This window comes from Parambassis ranga, chromosome 4, assembly GCF_900634625.1.
Source record: "Parambassis ranga chromosome 4, fParRan2.1, whole genome shotgun sequence".
In the NCBI taxonomy this organism is placed as follows: Eukaryota; Metazoa; Chordata; class Actinopteri; family Ambassidae; genus Parambassis; species Parambassis ranga.
Genome location: NC_041025.1, coordinates 15,920,548 through 15,938,943, shown reverse-complemented (window position 1 = coordinate 15,938,943; position 18,396 = coordinate 15,920,548). Strand labels below are relative to the sequence as shown.

The following is an 18,396-nucleotide window of genomic DNA, read 5'->3' as shown; positions in this document are numbered from 1 at the left end:
GGCTAAACCATTCGCTGTCGGAGATGGGGGGGGGGCTGGATGAAGTGCTGAAGTTTGCATTCGCAATCTGGCCACAATGTGACATTTAGTGCAGTGTGGCGCTTACGTGTTAAATCAGCATATATGGTATATGTGTATTGATTAGCTGTGAGTGGAGACAGACGTCTTATCATGGCTGTAAGTTTCGTTTCGTACACCGTAAGGCGGTCATTTAGTGTAGGTTACGGTGCGGCTCTTCCTCCACAACTCGCTGATACAAACACAGGGTAGCTACCTAGCAACTGTGTCGCTGACCATGGTGCTAAAAACAACCCTGCCGTTAATGGGCGCGTCCCGCTCAGAGGTCATTAATGTGCCATTCATTGCCTCAGCAGACACTCGGTTTCATTATTAGTTTTAATTATTTTGGAGCCGGGGTTTTAAAGAAAGAGTTTATGACATAGTTACACGAAATGTTTTTCTTTCTGGCAGGTTGTCACTCCAGTGAGAATTAAACTTGTGTTTGTTTTAAAAAAAAATCAATAATGTGGTTTACTTTTTCTCTTTGTGTGTTTGTTTGTAATTTATTTTTATTTACTGAAATCATTTTCAAATGGACCTAAGATGAAACCCTAATGCCATAGTTGCTATCATCCTTTTCCATTTCATTTGTATTTTAATTATTTGTCAGGTTTTTATGATATATCTTTGTGTTTTGCAGTCAAATTCAACAGTCATGCAGTTTTATTGCAGTTTTATTCCAATGTTAAGTTTAAAGGCAGTCGTTTTCACAGCTCCGTAGTGTGAGCAGAATTAGTAAACAATGGGCTTTTCGTGCAAATTGTGTAGTGAAACAATGTCTCTCATGCTTTTACCTTTGTTGCAGTGATGTATTCTGGTGATACTCAACTACTTACTTCCGTATGGGATACATTTGTGGGGGGGTGCTCCCTTGGTGGTCGTATCTTATAATCAACAAAAACAACACCCAATGAACAGGCACCCGTGTTTATTGGCATTAAACTGGAGCCCTAAAGACCCCCACAATCAATAATTAATTCTAAAAAGTTTGTAAAGTTAGATAGATTGCCTATTTTAAATCCTTTATTATGATCAAGTGGTAAGTTTACGTGTATTAGACTTTTAAGATAAGAAGATATATGCTATTATTGTTGCTCTTATTAGTGGCATTTGTGTAAAGTCTGCATTAAGGGAAAAAAATATTAACTTTACCGATGTTTGTAATGTAACATAATGGTAGGACAATTTCTGACGGGTCATGAAGGCAACATTGCACCCATCAAGTCCTATCCATGGGTATTCCCATATGACGTGAACGCAGCACAAAACGACAGCAGGCAGAGGTGAAAAGTCTGGATCATGTTGTCATTCCAGCGGAGGCGTAGTTGAACGACCAAGAACCTAGTAAATAAATAACAATACGGCGTTTAGCAGAGCACGTCGAGGTTCTGTCCACTAAGAGAAGACATTGATGTCGTTTTTAGCTAAGCAGCTAGCACAAGCTGAAATTTGTTAGCTAGCTAACGGAGGACCCTGTTAGCTAACCGCCACCATCATCATCGCTCCTAGCTCCAGCTGTGGATCGCCCTGTCTTCCTACGATGGGAAACACAGCAACTGCCAAGAAAGGCAATGAACAAGAAAGCGGTGAGCAACCTGGAAAACATCCAGTTAGCCTCTTTGACATTTAACGTTAGCTATTGTGCGGTGTAAGCTTTGCTTATCTAAAGTCAGTGGAGAGCAGCCTTTAGCAGTTGTTGTTCAGTGTTAGCAGACAGTACAGTAACATGGGCTGCAGATAAAAGAACCATCTTTGGTAGGGCAGTTTACAAGGTGTGCCTACTCTCTCGTAATTATGTCTGTTTGCTTATCTCAGCTGGAAGCTGTGCCAAAGATGATGGAGTCAACGAATTAATGAAAGTGACATACCAACAATAGGCAGTATGGTCATCACATTCCTATTAAATATTTTCCATAGCATTGAGCGTAAAGAATCATGACTGATTCAACAAAATACATGCTTTATTAATTGTTTGCTCACTGTCACGTTCAACAGAAGTCATAAAAGCAGCATGTTTAAATTTCACAGCGCTAATATCGTGTGCCTGGTGCCAGATAACATCAGCAAACATACAGTAGCTTTCCACTGAAGCTGCAGCACAAGGCCTGGTCACTGCTAACAACAGGTACCTGATACCAGAAAGCTGCTTGATGTGGTTAAAACCAAGCTAATAGTGACTATAGTATTTTTGATTTGTCTTCCAATCAAAGGCTTCCAATCAAAATGGACAGCTCCTCTCCTACCTCGTTTAAAACTGATCAAGCTGACCAGCTGTCAACAAGTTAACTGTATATATAAATAGTGTGTCACTGCTGCCCTATAGTGACATTAACCTGGTGTGTTAATACTAGGACATCAAGCCACTGTAGCTCAACCTTTCTAGTTGTATTGCACCTGTTGAAGAGCAATTTTTCCAACCTTAAGTACTCTATTAATCACTTGAGAGCAGTAGCTAGAGGGCATTCTGTTGTGTTTGTGAGTAATGACCAGCCTAATCCACTAAACTGTGCCATACGTAGTGGTCTGTCTGGAGATCGCTGATCTTGACCTGCTTTCTGATTGGCAGCAATTCACAGACACTGACTCAAGCCACCTGTAGTCTCTACAGGGAGGGGGTGTGTGTTGTGTACATTAGAACATTGATCCAAATAGTGAACTAGAGGAGCATGTTAAGTTATTGTTGTCATTAGTATTTAATGCCATTTTTTTCTGAGTAGCCCAAAAGTGGTATATTTGCAAAACAAACCCACACATTTTTTCTAACATATGTAGCAAATGCAGGTCATGAGAGGGATGTTGAGAAGGCGCTGTAATGGAGTGCATTGAAAAACACAACCACAAGAGAGCACACTAATCTGGAGATGGCTGCTGACTAACTGACAGAGAAGTTATCGGAGTCAAGTTTTCTTATCAGCTCTCATAGCTGTGCGGGGTTTTTGACACAACGATAAGAGGCCCGCATTTTGGTGCACTCTTTTCAATTTGTAATGATAATTTGTTTAAAAGAGATAAAGTGAAGTGCTCTCAAATGACACCATATGGAAAAAATGGACATGCAGTTTGCCGCTGAAACGAAAGCAGAGCACTTGAACAGGAAGCTTAACTCTATGTGGTTAGCCAAGCATTGCAAAGTACTTGACTGCATACAGGAAGTTAGTATCATTGGTGTTCACGCAGAAAACGGTTACTCCGTGTGCTTGTGAGACTTCTTGCTCGCACGTCAATATCTTGGCCTCAAAATGGCACAGGGAAAGGATCAATCTTTCGGCAGGCGTTTATTCCATAAATATCTCAAAAACAGCCAAGAACAGAAGGGACAAGAGAGTGAGGTGCCTCATATTTCTGAGTTCACCAACATGTGGGATAAGTTCAGTAAGTGCAGTGTAACGTCTTTACTCTTAAGTGTGTCCGACACCATCTTTACAAGCAGGATGGGTGTGTTGGAAAGCTAATATACTTGTTCACATGTGTCTAAACTGTATCATCATCTTAATCGACGTGACATGACTCTAAATTCGATTTTTTTTTTCGATTTGTCGAATTTGCTTTCATAGCGTCATAAGGTCTGAAAGTAGAAGCAGCTTGCCCAGTTTCAAAACTTTTATTATTCAGACCTTCATCACAATTGCTCTAGATTCACCACTGACATTAGTGAACTCATACTACAGCATAGTGCTAGAAGGTGCAGGCCATTTGTAATGCTTCAGTTGCTTACATCATCTTAATATCTGTTTCCTGTCTTTTTTGTGTACTGTTTTGCAAATGTGAAATGTTGTCTTTACAATAAGTGTTGTCTTTTCTTCTTTGTTGACAAAAGTCTTGTTCAGTGCTATGTATGTACAGAATCAAAGCCTTACGGACAGAATTATCCACCTGTTGCATCATTGTATACCACTAAAACCTATTGATGTTGTATAACAAGAAACACACTAAAAATTTTCCAATGTAGGATAAACATCTGTCAAGTCATAGGTATGCCTTACATTGTCTTCTCCAGTGTCATTTTGTTGTGTGAATCTAAAATGTTTTCAGAACTTCATAAATGTTTCTTCCTCTCTTTCTCTTCTCCATCATTTCCATCCATGTGGGTGAATGTTCCTGCAAACCCTTGGTGAACTGTAGAGACATTTGGTATGCTCATTTTTCCATGAGACACCCTAAGTCACAGAGTCGATGTTTATTCTACATTTAGGCACTTTTGACCAAATTGCATTACTGACTTATTAGCTAATGAAACCTGTTTATGTGAAGATTCCACACCTACATGGTTCATTAATGCTAGGTTTGCATTTAAATCAGTAATTGCATACCACACTGAGCCACTACCGAGACATCAGACACCTCCCGATGACTCTCTGACTTTGGACATCTCATGTCTGCTGTGACTTTCACAATGCATTGTCTCTCTATTGCCTGCTCTGTAGTCTCAGTTGTTGTTCTGCATTTCGTCTTTTCTCTCTGCATATTACTATTATTGCCTCTCCCCCCTTTTTACTCCCACCAACTCCTGAAAGGGATGCAGAATAGCTTGAAATTGGCCAGTTCTGTAAAATCCACAGAGCTCTATGCATCACTTTACAATTTGAATTTTCCTGCTTAGGCGTGTGGTTTTGAGTTTTACAGTGGTATTTTTTGCTGTTTTAGTACGGCCCTGCCTCCCCAGTACTTGACATTTGCCTGACCTTAAAATGCATTTGCTCTCCAAATGTGTGAACTTGCCTTTGTTTGTTTTCCTGAACACATTAAACTGCCCTAGTTAGTTTCCCAGAACATGACCTTGTTTGAGTCACAAAATACTAATTGTTTTTGTTACAAATCTGTCTCTTTTTATAGTGAAAGAGTTCTTAGCTAAAGCCAAAGAAGATTTTTTAAGAAAATGGGAGTGTCCTCCACAGGTAAGCTGTTCAGTTTTATAAAATAAAAACCTGAATTTTTATCAATGCTCTAGCTTCAACTGCTGTTCAGAGGAAAACTGATAAGACATTTATCATGATAGCACAGACACTTCCTCTAGTTTAAAGTGGATCTTGTTGAATTGAATGCTAGCTGATTGCATCATTTTCCTTTAACAGCAAGAAGAATTAGCTCTAAAATATCAAGCTTTTACTTTGAGACCCCAAAACATAAATCAACTGGCATACCAGTTTTACAAGCTGCATCAGTCCTCTGTCTTACAACCACTGATGATGTGTTTCCTCAGTGCACAACGGGCCTGGATGACTTTGACAGGTACAAGACTCTGGGCACTGGCTCATTTGGACGAGTAATGCTTGTGAAACATAAAGGAACAAACCAGTTCTTTGCCATGAAGATCTTGGATAAGCAAAAAGTAAGTGAATAAGTTTAAACTAAAGCCAGTAAGTATTACAAATTAGACTTGTTTATAAAAAGACCTGCATGATTTAAAAGGAAATGGAACACTTGCAGTGTGTGAGAAGGAACCTCAAAGCTGCTTCACATGAGGTTTTCCGTCCTTAAATACTGATGTGAAAGTGTAGCAGCAGGTTAGCCTGCGCTCCGTCTGTCACTTACACAGCAGTGCTCTGTTCCACAGTCCATCTGAGAATTACACCTGTTTCTGTTTCAGCTGTAACGCTATAAAACATTTTTTACAGTGTATGGCTTTCAGATTATATAGTAAAAAGTGACTTCATTTTGTTTATATTTTTAGTTTTACAACAGAAATTATATTGACCTATTTTGTAAAAAAAAAAACATCTATTACTTTCATGCATGTGGTAATATCCTTTACCCAAAGTAAGTCATAATATTCAGACCTGCGAGTGCTTTGGCTGCCTCATAAGTGACCATCAGTTTCCATTAAAGTGTTTCTCTGCACTATGCAAATGAACCTCCAGAAACCTGAAACTTTGGCATTACCTCACAGTAGATATCCTGGCCAGTGTTAATTTGGTTGATGTGCTGACGTGCTAATTAGAAACTTGATTTCTCTGACTTAAGACTCAGTTTTCTCTCTAAAAAAAATAGCTAACCAAATGTAGTGTCTTCTTTTTCTGCTTGTATAGTTTGCAGTATCTATGTATGCTTATTTACTTATCTTCTGCCTTGTGTTTGTTTTTTAGGTGGTGAAGTTGAAGCAGATAGAACACACACTAAATGAGAAGAGGATACTACAGGCTGTTTCCTTCCCCTTCCTTGTCAGACTGGAGTACGCCTTCAAGGTATTAAACTAACAGGCCACCTGTCACCAGCATAATTTGGAGGGATAGTATGCAAAGATTTCAGGTCAACATTTTGTATTGTGTTAAAATGCATGACTGCAAAATAGTAGTGTTGTAGTCCAGTTTTAATTGGACCATGTACCATGTAGCAGTACAAAATGTACTGAAAGAAGGAAGTCTAATGGTGCATTAGAACAAGACATGCAAAAGTCTTTAATTATGCATAACTCCAAGTGACAATATTATTTAAATATAATATTAAGAAGTCTTCAGAACAATATGCTGTGATTTCAGTTGCTTTAAATTTAAACTCTCAGATATAAATCGACCTGAATGAATGAGAGTCTTTATAGACATACTTTAAACAGATATCCACAACTCTACAGTTGTCATACCAGTGAAGGTTGTTAAGTAAGTGGTTGTTAATAGGTTGTAAACAGATGTATTTCTCCTTGGAGGTTTTAAGCTTGAGGTGTATGGGGATTTTTGGAGCTTTTTGGAGCCAGCCTCAAATGAACTACAGCTTTTGGGTGTATTCACTTGATTTTTCAGTTGGAAAGTTTGCTGCAAAAATGAGTGTGGGCTCCCGGCTCACCCTGTTTCTACAGACAAAATAAATACTTGGGTGGACAAGAAGCATAAAAGCAGCACACCCTTCAGATGCTTGTTTGATCATAATTATTTTTTTTCTCTTTATGTAACAGGATAACTCAAACCTCTACATGGTGATGGAATATGTGCCAGGTGGAGAAATGTTCTCACACCTCAGACGCACTGGAAGGTTCAGGTACTTTGCAAAAGAATGTATTTTATTTTTCTTTGTGTTAGTTTAGGGTGCTGTTATTGACACCAGCTGTGCTTGTTTATGACGCCTGAGTTTTCTGATGGTCCGTATTTCCTTCTTTCAGTGAGAACCATGCACGATTTTATGCAGCTCAGATAGTGCTCACCTTTGAGTACCTTCACTCCTTAGACCTTATCTACAGAGACCTGAAGCCAGAAAACCTGCTCATAGATCAACAGGGATACATCCAGGTATATTTTATCTGTGCCAGCAACTTCTGTTTAAAAACTATTTGTTGTGCCACATTGTCAACCAAGAAGTCAATCAGGAGCACTCTGCAGTGGATGTGTGGACCTTCCAGGTAGAAGTATAGTGGCATTAGGGACTAAATACAATGCTGCATATCCACACCTTACAAACATATGTAGTTGTAGTGCATGTTCATTTTGTGCTTATGTATCTACTGTTGTCATGCTCCTGCTTTTTCTGCATAGGTCACAGACTTTGGCTTTGCCAAAAGAGTAAAAGGCAGAACCTGGACATTGTGTGGAACTCCTGAGTATCTGGCTCCAGAGATCATCCTCAGCAAGGTGAGGTTCTTATCGTCATGTTATTGAAGTGATGTTAGAAGGATGATTTTTGTGGTTTGGCCCCCACATTTATCACAACATATAGTCCAGTCTGCAGTAGTTTTCTGTCATATTCAACTACGTTCTAACACGAGTGAAGAAAGTCTGTGCTGGACAGACACTGCCAGAATCTAGAAGATGTGAAGAGACCTGTAGACCTGTGACGCTGTAACCAATCTATGTATCAGTTAGTTCACAGACACACATGTACCCATTAGCTCCATATTCCTCCATAACAGAACACAAGTGATTCTTCAACTTTATTATGGTTTTGATAAACAGTGTTTGAACAAATGAAACTGGCTCAAACATTATGTGGAGGACGACATTACAGGTTATTGTGCTGCTGTGTGGTAGCTTGCTTTGTGAGGCAGCACCTTAAACCACAGGCTACAGGCTAAATGATGCTGAACATATTTACTCTTTAACTGTAAATTATGCATAAGCATGGAAATACTACACATGGCAGAATTACATGTTCAAATTGCTTTAAATATGGGAGGTACTAGTTTTTTGCCATGGTATTGAATTGATATCAAGAATCATGCAATTCTACTGGTATTGGTAGGGACTACTAAAATTCTGTTATCACGACATTTTTACTTCCCAGGTAATTTCATCTGCTTAAGAAAAAAAGTGCCAACCAAGAAGTTGTTTGAAAATAAATGACATTTTGTACCTTTTCCTTTCAGGGCTACAACAAAGCTGTGGACTGGTGGGCTCTTGGAGTTCTTATCTATGAGATGGCTGCTGGTTACCCTCCTTTTTTTGCTGATCAACCAATCCAGATCTATGAAAAGATTGTGTCGGGCAAGGTATGCAGAATTCAGCAGTTTAGAAGAAGGGCACTAAAAACATTTCTTCTTTGATTTCTAATCTTTGTTTTTTTGACTTGTAGGTACGATTCCCCTCCCACTTTAGCTCCGACCTGAAGGATCTGCTGAGAAACCTGCTGCAGGTAGACTTGACCAAAAGATTCGGCAACCTGAAGAACGGTGTCAATGACATCAAAAATCACAAGTGGTTCTCCACAACAGACTGGATTGCCATCTATGAGCGAAAGGTAGGTCTTGATTTAATTGCTGGAGAAAGGACGGACATCTCTACCAAGCGATAAGTATTTTTCTAATCTCTTACCTGAATTGGTTCCTGATCTGAACATACATATCTGCATTATCAGGTCGAAGCCCCCTTCTTGCCAAAGTGCAGAGGACCAGGAGACACAAGCAACTTTGATGACTATGAAGAGGAGGACATTCGTGTCTCTCAAACAGAGAAGTGTGCAAAAGAGTTTGCTGATTTCTAGTGAACGGGCAGGAGTCCCATCAGGGCTCTTGTCTTTGGGGATATTTGCACTCTGTTAAGGTGGAACTGAGGCCATCACGTGCTCAAAACAAATGCCTCGTTCCTTCATTCCACACAGCTGAATGAGGTCCTTTTTGCCATGATCCTGCGTGCAGTTCGCACTAATCTATACACAGGCACATTATGCAGACACCCCTTGTGCTGCAACACAAAAGTCCTAGACCACGTTCTCATTGTTTGTCTTCTTCTGGATTTGTTTTCAGTATTTGCTTTTTTCCCTCCCTCTCCTTATTTAAGTTCTTATTTGAAAAGCAACGTGAAGACTAATATTACTCCCATTTACAAGCGGCACAAAGAGTGATTGATTGTATTAGCTGGTGTTGCACATATTGTGATTTAAGCTTTGGGAAACTGAAGGGATCTTTTTTTGTTGTTGTTGTTTGTAATTTCTGACATTGAGGTTGCCAGTTATCTGTCGTCTGTTTTATGCCTGAGTGTCTTTTAGGGTTCAGTCAATCATGAACACTTTAACCATTATTCATCGTTCCAGGTCCTTAAGACCTAGAACTGTGTGTTTGTGCATATAAACGTATACATACAGTATGTGAGGCATTAGATTTTAAAAGCTCTTTTATTTTGTTAAAGCATGACCAAAATTTAAACCGTGAGGGGAAGGAAACGAGCGATGGATTGATAGCAATGTTATGAGGCAGAAACTTGTCAGTGCTGTGTTAGCTGATCAGTTGTAGCATTGTTTATCCATATCTGGTCACAGGATATTTCCTTTTTACCTCAGTTGTGGTGTGGTATTCAATGGAATGAAGTTATATGCTTTTCAGGTACAACTCTGTTTCACAAGGAGGGAAACCGAGGGAGTTTGCGTCACTGCACACAACAGATTATCTGTTTTAGTACATCCAGATATGTGTGTGTGTGTGTGTGTGTGTGTGTGCATCTACATGGCATTTGTCAATAGCTGAAAGGTCAATTTGTTCGATTGTTAAAAGGTATATCATGGATGTGAAGCAGTGTTGGTCATGTTGACGTGTTTTGGGTTGCATTACTGTTCTGTTCTTTTTTTTTTTAACTGCTGCGTGTGAGCAGAGCACTTGCAAGACATTGTGTAACTGCCATATTTGTTTTTTTGTTTTTTTTTTACTTTTGCATGTTTGTTGTGTTTGTACAGCAGTGTCACATGAAGCTAATAGTGACCCAAAGTGTCCCCACCTTTTTTGTTTTTTTGTTTTGTTTCCTTTCAGTTGTTTGATCACAAGGGACATTAGTGAAGTAGATAAGTGATATTGATCTGAATGACATAATCCCATAAAGACAAACTGAGCCCATTTAACTGTAAGAATACAGAAAACTCAAATATATCACAACCTCCAAGTATTCACTCCCCTTTAATCTTAGTGCAGTTATAGCTTCTAGTCTCTGCATCATTTTTTAACCAACTTGCACACTGTGATGGAACAATATTTACTCATTCTTCTCCGCAATGTTGTTTGGACTGAGTGATGTCAGTTAGTTAATGGAAGGGAATAAGGTGAGTTTTTTTGAGTGTAAGCCACTCCTGTCTATATTATACGTATGTTTTCCCAACATATAAATATGTTTTTCTCAGGCACCATTCACTTCCTGTTAAGTCTGACGCATTGCCTGTCCTTGCTGCTGAAATGTAGCGCCAGCCTGAAGCTCCTCTCCGTCGTGACAGGGTGTGTGTTAGAATCTATGTGTTCAATACCTACATACCAAGGTGTCCACGTGTTGACTCTTCCTTCGTGCAGATGTCAGAAAAGCTTGTCTATGCTTAGAACTGTGCACAGGAAGGACAGGGTTTGAGGTTTAGGTCTGCGAGTTGGACCCTCAGGGCTGTGGGGAAAATCAGTTTTACATTTCAATACAATAGTGCACTGGATTTCAGTTGTAACTGATATTTATTTGACATGATGCTTAAGGAGAATGCAATTTAATCGAGTTAAACAATCTTAAAACAACCAAATGTGAAAAAGTTTGGGGACTGAATGCTATGTTGTTTTTTTGGTACTATCAATGAATATTGGCTGAATTAGGACTTATCAACTGAACACATGATGTGACATTTTTATTTCAACTTAGTTTTAATTTCAAAGGCACAAATGTTTCTTATCTTACTTTTATTTATATTTATAGATGTCTAATAAAAAAAATTACATGTCCATGTTTAAATTTGCATAGTCCTCAGTATATATAAGGAAACTCCAAATGTTTTATTTGCAAAAGTGTTAAACAGTAAATATATTGGTCCATTTATTTGTAAACCTTTTATTTTACCCATAAAAACATATTCACCACTGTTAATGCACACTGACCTCTAAACTTGTAGCTTGTTTTCCTTTACCCTCTTTGTTTATCCTTCTTAGGAAGTCAGCTACATTAAAGGGATCCAACGTTATTTTCCCAGTTTCAACAGAATGTAACTGCAAACTCCACGATATGTTTCATTTGGATAAATTTTAAAAACCACATTCACCTGGGATTTTAGCATGTTTCAGTCTAAGCTGTCTGTGTGTGTGAACCTTCCCAGACAAATGTGTAAGAAATCCACGGCTGTTTGTATCATTTATCCTCTCTTGTGTGTAATACTGTTTGTCAGATTTGATGTAAATGACGGCACTTTTCCCTGAGCCACCTCACACTCCTGACTAAAGGACGTCAGTTTATGAGTTCTTTGTAGCTAGTCACACATGCCAGTATGGGATCAATAATCTGAAATGTGTCTGTATTTAGTTTGTGGAATTTTTTGCACATCATTTAGAAAGGCTGACACGTTTTCTTTTCCCACTCATATTTACTTGTGTTTGCAAGGGGAATATACTTTGCTGTAGCAGATTTTATGTAACAAAGGATATGTCACTATAATAAATTCTTTTTATTAAAAACTACCTGCGTTTATTGATTTTAAAGTTGTGCCTCTACACATGCTGGCGTTAAATCGATGAAACACTACATTTCCCAGAGTTCCCTGGTGTCATGTGGGCGAAGGAAGCGAAAGCGATGAACGTGCTAGTTGGCTTTACTTGATTATATCTTGATTTTATCAAATGATTACTGCTGGTTATTAATTTTTAAATTTTCCTAGTGGTTGGAAAACTTTTTGATATTTATAATACGTGTGTACGGTGGACGAGCGTTAATTGTCAAGCAGACATCTTCTAAAATAAGGTAACTCTTAAAATTTGTATTAGCAAGCCAAGCTAACATCCCTGTTAGCCTAACGTTAGCGTCAATACAAAATGCGAAGAGGCAGCGATTAAATACCTGCCGTCGTTTAGCGTACTGTTTTTTTATATATTGTGTCTTATCGGCGTGTCATTTTTCACAGTATTCGTGGACGTGGAGATGTTTTTTTATGTCTGTATCGTCATTCTGTTTTTGATAGAGCTAACAATGTGAGTTTTAGGTCGTCATTTTAACACACTCCATCTCAGTTGACGCAGCAGCGCTGCTGTTGTTTTGTACCAGTTCTGTAAATACTGAAAATATTTTAATGGTTTTATGTTGCTACTGTATTTCCAGCAGGGGCTGCCAGTCTGTTAAAGATAAACAATGCTGGTGTTTGAACAGCCAACACACTAAGTTCTCCGGGAGAAGACATCTGATGAGAAATTACTGCACCGTTACAGATTGTAAGACTCATGTTTACACAAATTACATAAAGAAACCTTCCTTATTTATTTACCTTCCTCACAAACTGCAGAGTTTTTTTTTTATGAAGACGTTGTTTTTTTATTGCTACTGAAATTATATGATAACCAGTTTTACCAGAATGCTGATAATTCAGATTTTGGTTTGTTTGTTTTGTCAAATTAAACTTTTGTCAGGTTTTTTTCTAGTCTTTTGTGTTTAGATTCTCTTTTACACATGACTTTGGACTTCTTGAATACTTTATTGTCAGCAAATGATCTCAAAAGCAAATATTATATAATTTTTAATTGAATGAGTACATTTCATGTTTGTTTTTTGTGCTAATTAATCATTTGTAGGATTTTTGTTGTCTCTGTAGGGCTGTAGTTTATCAGTTTAAAAAATGATCATTTTCTAGTTCTACACTGCTGATTTCATGGGCTTTGGTATTGTACGGACATTATTATTACAGTTTTATATTTTTCCTCTACAGGCGGCATGGAAGACAAGGCAAATGGATCTGTTGACACCAAAAGGTTTGATCTTCAGTCACATCAGCGTTTTCTGTATTTACACATTTGAAATGATGTGTTGAACAGCACTTCTTGATGAAACTTTAACTCCACAGCCCAGTGGAGAACGGTCAGCTGCCGGATCCTTCCAACTGGGGGGTCGCTGACGTTGTCAATTACTTCAAAGCAACAGGGTTTGAGGAGCAAGCTACAGCTTTCCAGGATCAGGTTGGAGCCTTCTTCTTCTTTCTGCTCTATATTCCCATCACACATAGCAAACAAAGTAGGCTACCAATAAAATATTTTTTTCTTTCCTGCCTGACAGGAAATTGATGGCAAGTCCCTGCTCCTGATGACACGTAACGACGTTCTGACCGGGCTGTCGATAAAGCTCGGGCCTGCACTGAAAATCTACGAGTACCACGTGAAGCCGCTGCAAACTCAACACTTGAAGAGCAACGCCTCGTAGCAGCACAGACTGTCCCAGCACCCACCTCAGTGACAATCATCATGTCAGGAGACCCCAGGTTAGCTACCGCTTCACAAAAGACTCCTCGGCCCACAGCGGCACCTTAAACAGGATTTGAATGCTGTATGTTTTTATAAGCGTGGACCCCAAAAAACGGGTTGCACACGAAGTCCACTCCGCTGTTTACCCTTTCAGCCATTCTTATTTCTGCTGCTTGAGACATGTGTTTTGGTGTGTGTGTGTGTGTGTTCTATTTAAAAGAAGAAAAACTGAGTAGAATACTCTGCAGGTATGATATGTGTGTGTGTGTGTGTGTGTGCTAGTGTGTGTGGTGTAAATTTGTGATTTAACCTATGATGGTTTATATAAAAGTATTTGTATATGAGACGATATATAGTTAAAAACTGTATGTCCTGCCATACCTGAAGACTTTGATACATGCAGATAATTATTCTAGTGCATCCTATTTTGCCCTAAAGTCCTAAAGGTTTGTTTTTTTTTGTTCTTAACTGCGCATCTGAGTCCATGAGTCATCGTTGGCATGTAACAATGAAGCATTTTGTTCTCCCCGACACAATGACCCAACAAAGGCCTCTTTGTTCCTGCACACCTACATTATTTAGGTTTGATGCTTCTGATATGAAAATATTTATGTATATATATATTCTTATTATTTACCTACCTGTGGTGCTTTCAGCGTTGTCAAACGGACAATTGTACTGAAGTGTGTATGACCAATGTATATGTGCAACATAACACTGGAGTTTGAATATCTGAATCAGAGATTTGCAATAAATGGTGCTCTTTTCTCACCAAAGAACAATGTCAGTTAATTGATTTACTGACAGAGGTTTTATTTTTATTTATTTTTTTATTTTGTTTTATTAAGTTACACATTTACATTGTTATGTTTGGCAACTTCTGTGGCAGCTGGCAGTTAGTAGAAGTAGAAGTGGCCTGGTGATAGACACAGACGGAGAGTTCATCCAAGTATATTTTAAAGTACAGTACCTGCCCTTTTCAACTGGTTTCCGAGGACAGTAAGTCATGTTATCAAATCTTGGGTTGTGATCGGAAATCTGATTTAAAGGTCAACAACTGAGTTCTCTTCTAACTGAGTTCTCTTCTGATTCCAGGAAGCAGCTGTTTAGACATGTACAAAAAAAAAACAACACAGTGTTTGGCTTGTCTGTTTTGGGCTACTGTAAAAACATGGCAGCCTCTATGGAATAGGACCTGCTTCCTATGTTGGTATGTACAGCATTATACTAAGGTAGTGAAGACACCATGAATCAGTTATAGATGATGATACATTAATAAAAACATAATTATGTAAAATACGTTCCATCTAAAACACTCCACTGGTTATTTTAATGGCTTATTCAGGTTGATGATGTGATGACAGCTGTAGCGTTTTTCTGGATGTGTTAGTGTCTTCACAGCCGAGCTCTCTGTTTCCTGCACACTGTCCCTGTGATGTTCCCTGAAGGGTTGTCCAGAGGGAGAAGTACCTATAAGAAAAAAATGCATGTCAGTAACCAATTAATTATTATGACTGAATGCCTTAAAAGTTGGAGTTTGGAACTCACTTCATCTTTGTTGACAAGTCCCATCTTTGTCATGTCTATAGTGAAGTAATGCTGGTTGGGCATGACGATCTCTATTTCATCCACCTAAAAGAAAATGTGTTTTTTACAGTCAAAGTTGTGTACCGCTAGTGAACTTGTCAGTGTTTTGATTTGATCAACTCTAGAGTCTACCTCAGGAACTCGATTCAGGACCAGAACTTGTGTGTCATAAAGGGTCTTCTGCACAGAAGGTGAGTACTCCCCACGATCATAGGGGCCAGCAAACTTCTCAATGATTGTCTCTTTCACACACTGCCTGTAAGGGTGATGATGTGATCATTAGAGATGCACACTGACATAGCTATCAGTCATATTTTTCAGACTGCTAGATGAGGAGGATCGCTTTGATTGTGTTGTAAAACTGAACAGATAGTTACCATGCAGCATCAAAGTCAACATCCTGAGTCTTGTTGTAGCGCCACCTCGAGTACACGGACGTGGCGAAACATCTGTCTCTGGTGTCTTGCAGGGTAGTGAAGCGGTCTCGGAGGAAACCCTCAAAACCCGACTGGGTGGTTTTCAGCACCTTCATGTTCTTCACCCCGCTGTGAACTACTGGCATGCCTGTGTGACATGAACAAAACCAGTGAGTAAATACAAGTATTTTCAAGTAAGTGACATCAGCCAAGCTGAGGGCTTAGATATAGCTTTGGACCCCCTTTGCTGATGGTGTGTATTTGCAGCTTCTCTATGTGTGTGTGTGTGTGTGTGTAGGTGAGATTTCTGATTACCATTGAGATTCTGTTCAGCATCACAGAAGCGTTGAGCCTCTGAGCTGAGGATGAATGCATGAACATGCTCTCTGCCGTTCTGAGAAAATAATGGGATTGTCTTAAATTCAGGTGCAGTTAATGCAGGTTAAATCCATCAAACATAGCTGTGTTTGGCCCCAGATGATTACTGAATCTTACCCTTTCCAGCCTTTTCCATGGAGCCTCCTCCATGTAAACCTTGGCTCTCAGTACATGGTTGAAAGAAGTCAGGAAGTGATGACAGATATCCAGAGAAAACTGCTCAATAGTTTTCACCTGAAAAATAATGGGCCAGTGTTTCCAGTTTAGCTACAATTCTCAGTTGCATGTTTGCAGTGCTATTGTGAACAGAAGTTTACATGCATGAGTTTACGTGAAGAAGTTATAGCAGGGACAATAGAGAAGATGTTGCCATGACGACTGCAGGAGGAATTGCTTAAAGGTAGGGTGGAGGTTTTGAAAACTCAGTGAGAGTCAGGCAGATTTTGAAAGTAAACACGCCCCTTTCTCTCGGAGCTCACCCTGAAGCCACGCCTCCCAATCACATGGACGCACATTACCTGAAGACGAGCTGCGGTCTGTGACTTAGGCCATCATGCACGTACCTCTCTGGTGTGCCCAGAGCAGGAAGAGAGTGACAACCAGCCAATGCTCCGCGCAGGGTCCACCCGGAGGATTGGCTGATGTTTTAAGCATTTTATAGCTTCCACAGATGATTAATATTCTTTGTTTTAAAGCGAAACTGCCTAACTAATTTTTTGCTATCGGATTGTAAAGAGAAGTTACACTAATTTAACAAAAAGTGCATCAGAATGAAATCTCCTACCCTACCTTTAATGTACAGTCTATGGTGCAAACCCGGTAAAGAAGTCACTCACCCCTTTGATCTTGGCCAGAGCATGGACGGTGTTCTTGATGGTGTCTGTAGGGATGATGTCCGAGTTGTCTCCAGTTGTATAATCCTTGCGGGATCTGAGCGTGAGCTCCACGTTGGCCTGCAGCTCGATGATATAATGGCGACTCCCCTGTCTCCTGATGATGAGCACCTTCACTGCGTTCTTCCCATAGCCCGTTCGCACAAACTCCACATCCTGTAGGTTTGTGGAAGAGATTATTGCCATGGAGAAGTACAGCACAGTGATGTCTGTGTGTCTATACAAACATTGCCTTAACTCTTATTGCGATGGTGGATCTCAACTTTCTTTATTAATTCAGGTTTTTGAATTAACACCTGTTTTTATACAAGAAATTTGGTTTCTTATGTCACATCCAGAAGTAACTGTTGGTTATTATGAAGAATTAGAGACTGCCAAAGCAGCACACTTGCAGCAGAGAGGTATGTTTGCATTTGTCTTATAATTGAAATTTGCTGCCTCTGATAAAATTACGTCAATTGTATTAACATATATTAATTAACATATTAAAAAAAATATTAAGTTGACTCAAATACGTGTTTGGATGAAGAAATGTTAAATCTGTATGGACAGAATCGGTTGTGTGGCCCTGAAGTGTGGCCCTAAGGTCACTGACCCCCACAGTGAGACACACTGTAGAGCTGAATTTTTAAAGTTACTCTAAAAAAAAAAGGTAAATCATGTTCTGTTGATACTGTAAGTAAAAAATAAAGAAGAAAGTCCTCCTCTGTCTCATTTACTGCACAGTTACCTGATCTGAAGCGGTGGCCATGGTGTCTTCCCTCCCTCAGTCCTGCACTCCGACTCCAGTAAAAGGTGTCTCTGCCGATGGAGGCGGATTTTGTAGAGAGGGTGGTGCCACCTTTGCACTCAGGCTATTTGGTTGTAGAGTAAAGCACAGCCCATTTTACCTACACTTCCACGCATGCATATGAATGAACAAATGCATACTTTTGTCGCGTGCGTGCTTTGTTGCACACGCGCGTAGGATTGTCATTTTGTATTTTGGCCTCACTGTTGTTTTGTCACTGAGCTGTCTGCACTGCTCTGTGGGAAAGTTTTTCATAGTTCCAGTCTGTCGGGTTAGATTTTGAGAAAAATGGCACACCCTTAGCAGAAATAATTCATCAGGATTTGTAAGTTTATGTTGTTTACTTCAGTATTTCTCACTTGTTTTTATTAGATCATACTGAATTTTTTTTTGTGTGTGTAAAAACAAACGAATGTTTCCTTGTGTCATGCTCAGGTATAAGTTATTATTTAAGGACTGTTTACTGATATTGTAACTAAGTTTTACTAACCATATACATTTTACATCTAGTCTGTGACACCTGAAAGGAAAGGAAGGGCTGACTCATTGCACTGAAAAAAATCACTGCAGATGTGTCTGTGCATGTGTCAAACAGCGGTATATATTTCACAATCAACCTTGTAGAAATGCGCCCTTATAACAAAAGTCCAGTTATATAAAAACACATAAATATATTCACTTTTC

The 18,396-nt window shown here is 39.2% G+C and overlaps 3 protein-coding genes across 8 annotated transcripts; 2 read left to right on the top strand and 1 right to left on the bottom strand.

Annotated features, from left to right (window-relative positions):
• Positions 1-1,324: 1,324 nt before the first annotated feature.
• On the top strand, positions 1,325-9,580 carry prkacba (protein kinase, cAMP-dependent, catalytic, beta a). Of its 3 annotated transcripts, XM_028403461.1 has the most exons (11): positions 1,325-1,646; positions 4,183-4,191; positions 4,894-4,955; positions 5,261-5,389; positions 6,144-6,242; positions 6,947-7,029; positions 7,151-7,277; positions 7,521-7,616; positions 8,348-8,470; positions 8,554-8,718; positions 8,836-9,580. In XM_028403461.1, the coding sequence occupies exons 1-11, from the start codon at positions 1,601-1,603 to the stop codon at positions 8,959-8,961; spliced, it is 1,065 nt and encodes a 354-aa protein (XP_028259262.1). In that variant the 5' UTR covers positions 1,325-1,600; the 3' UTR covers positions 8,962-9,580. The 3 variants fall into 3 exon arrangements, with proteins under 3 accessions (XP_028259262.1, XP_028259263.1, XP_028259261.1); XM_028403462.1 differs by lacking the exon at positions 4,183-4,191; XM_028403460.1 differs by lacking the exons at positions 1,325-1,646; positions 4,183-4,191 and adding an exon at positions 3,086-3,432.
• Positions 9,581-11,978: 2,398 nt separating this feature from the next.
• On the top strand, positions 11,979-14,390 carry samd13 (sterile alpha motif domain containing 13). Of its 4 annotated transcripts, none has more exons than XM_028403317.1 (6): positions 11,979-12,164; positions 12,325-12,391; positions 12,522-12,628; positions 13,120-13,162; positions 13,255-13,366; positions 13,464-14,390. In XM_028403317.1, the coding sequence occupies exons 2-6, from the start codon at positions 12,342-12,344 to the stop codon at positions 13,605-13,607; spliced, it is 456 nt and encodes a 151-aa protein (XP_028259118.1). In that variant the 5' UTR covers positions 11,979-12,164; positions 12,325-12,341; the 3' UTR covers positions 13,608-14,390. The 4 variants fall into 4 exon arrangements, with proteins under 4 accessions (XP_028259118.1, XP_028259117.1, XP_028259120.1 ...); XM_028403316.1 differs by having other exon boundaries at positions 12,519-12,628; XM_028403319.1 differs by lacking the exon at positions 12,325-12,391.
• A 68-nt stretch (positions 14,391-14,458) lies between these two features.
• On the bottom strand, positions 14,459-17,789 carry uox (urate oxidase). The gene is made up of 8 exons (XM_028403315.1): positions 17,653-17,789; positions 16,866-17,078; positions 16,147-16,263; positions 15,967-16,045; positions 15,613-15,799; positions 15,368-15,491; positions 15,197-15,280; positions 14,459-15,118 (listed from the first exon to the last, which is right to left on the bottom strand). Exons 1-8 carry the CDS (start codon positions 17,671-17,673, stop codon positions 15,044-15,046), a joined length of 900 nt encoding a protein of 299 aa, XP_028259116.1. The 5' UTR covers positions 17,674-17,789; the 3' UTR covers positions 14,459-15,043.
• Positions 17,790-18,396: the final 607 nt, after the last annotated feature.

What these genes read in the sequence shown, in the direction of transcription:
- uox (XM_028403315.1), bottom strand. Translation starts at nt 17,673, where the DNA reads ATGGCCACCGCTTCAGATCAG. An exon ending in CTCTGGCCAAGATCAAAGGG is followed by an intron (nt 16,264 to 16,865) that starts GTGAGTGACTTC and finishes ATTATTTTTCAG; the next exon opens with GTGAAAACTATTGAGCAGTT. An exon ending in GTTGACTTTGATGCTGCATG is followed by an intron (nt 15,492 to 15,612) that starts GTAACTATCTGT and finishes TCACCCTTACAG; the next exon opens with GCAGTGTGTGAAAGAGACAA.
- prkacba (XM_028403460.1), top strand. Translation starts at nt 3,300, where the DNA reads ATGGCACAGGGAAAGGATCAATCTTTCGGCAGGCGTTTATTCCATAAA. An exon ending in GACTGGAGTACGCCTTCAAG is followed by an intron (nt 6,243 to 6,946) that starts GTATTAAACTAA and finishes TTTATGTAACAG; the next exon opens with GATAACTCAAACCTCTACAT. An exon ending in TTGCCATCTATGAGCGAAAG is followed by an intron (nt 8,719 to 8,835) that starts GTAGGTCTTGAT and finishes CTGCATTATCAG; the next exon opens with GTCGAAGCCCCCTTCTTGCC.
- samd13 (XM_028403316.1), top strand. Translation starts at nt 12,342, where the DNA reads ATGTTTTTTTATGTCTGTATCGTCATTCTGTTTTTGATAGAGCTAACA. An exon ending in TTTTTGATAGAGCTAACAAT is followed by an intron (nt 12,392 to 12,518) that starts GTGAGTTTTAGG and finishes CTGTATTTCCAG; the next exon opens with CAGGGGCTGCCAGTCTGTTA. An exon ending in TTACTGCACCGTTACAGATT is followed by an intron (nt 12,629 to 13,119) that starts GTAAGACTCATG and finishes TTTCCTCTACAG; the next exon opens with GCGGCATGGAAGACAAGGCA.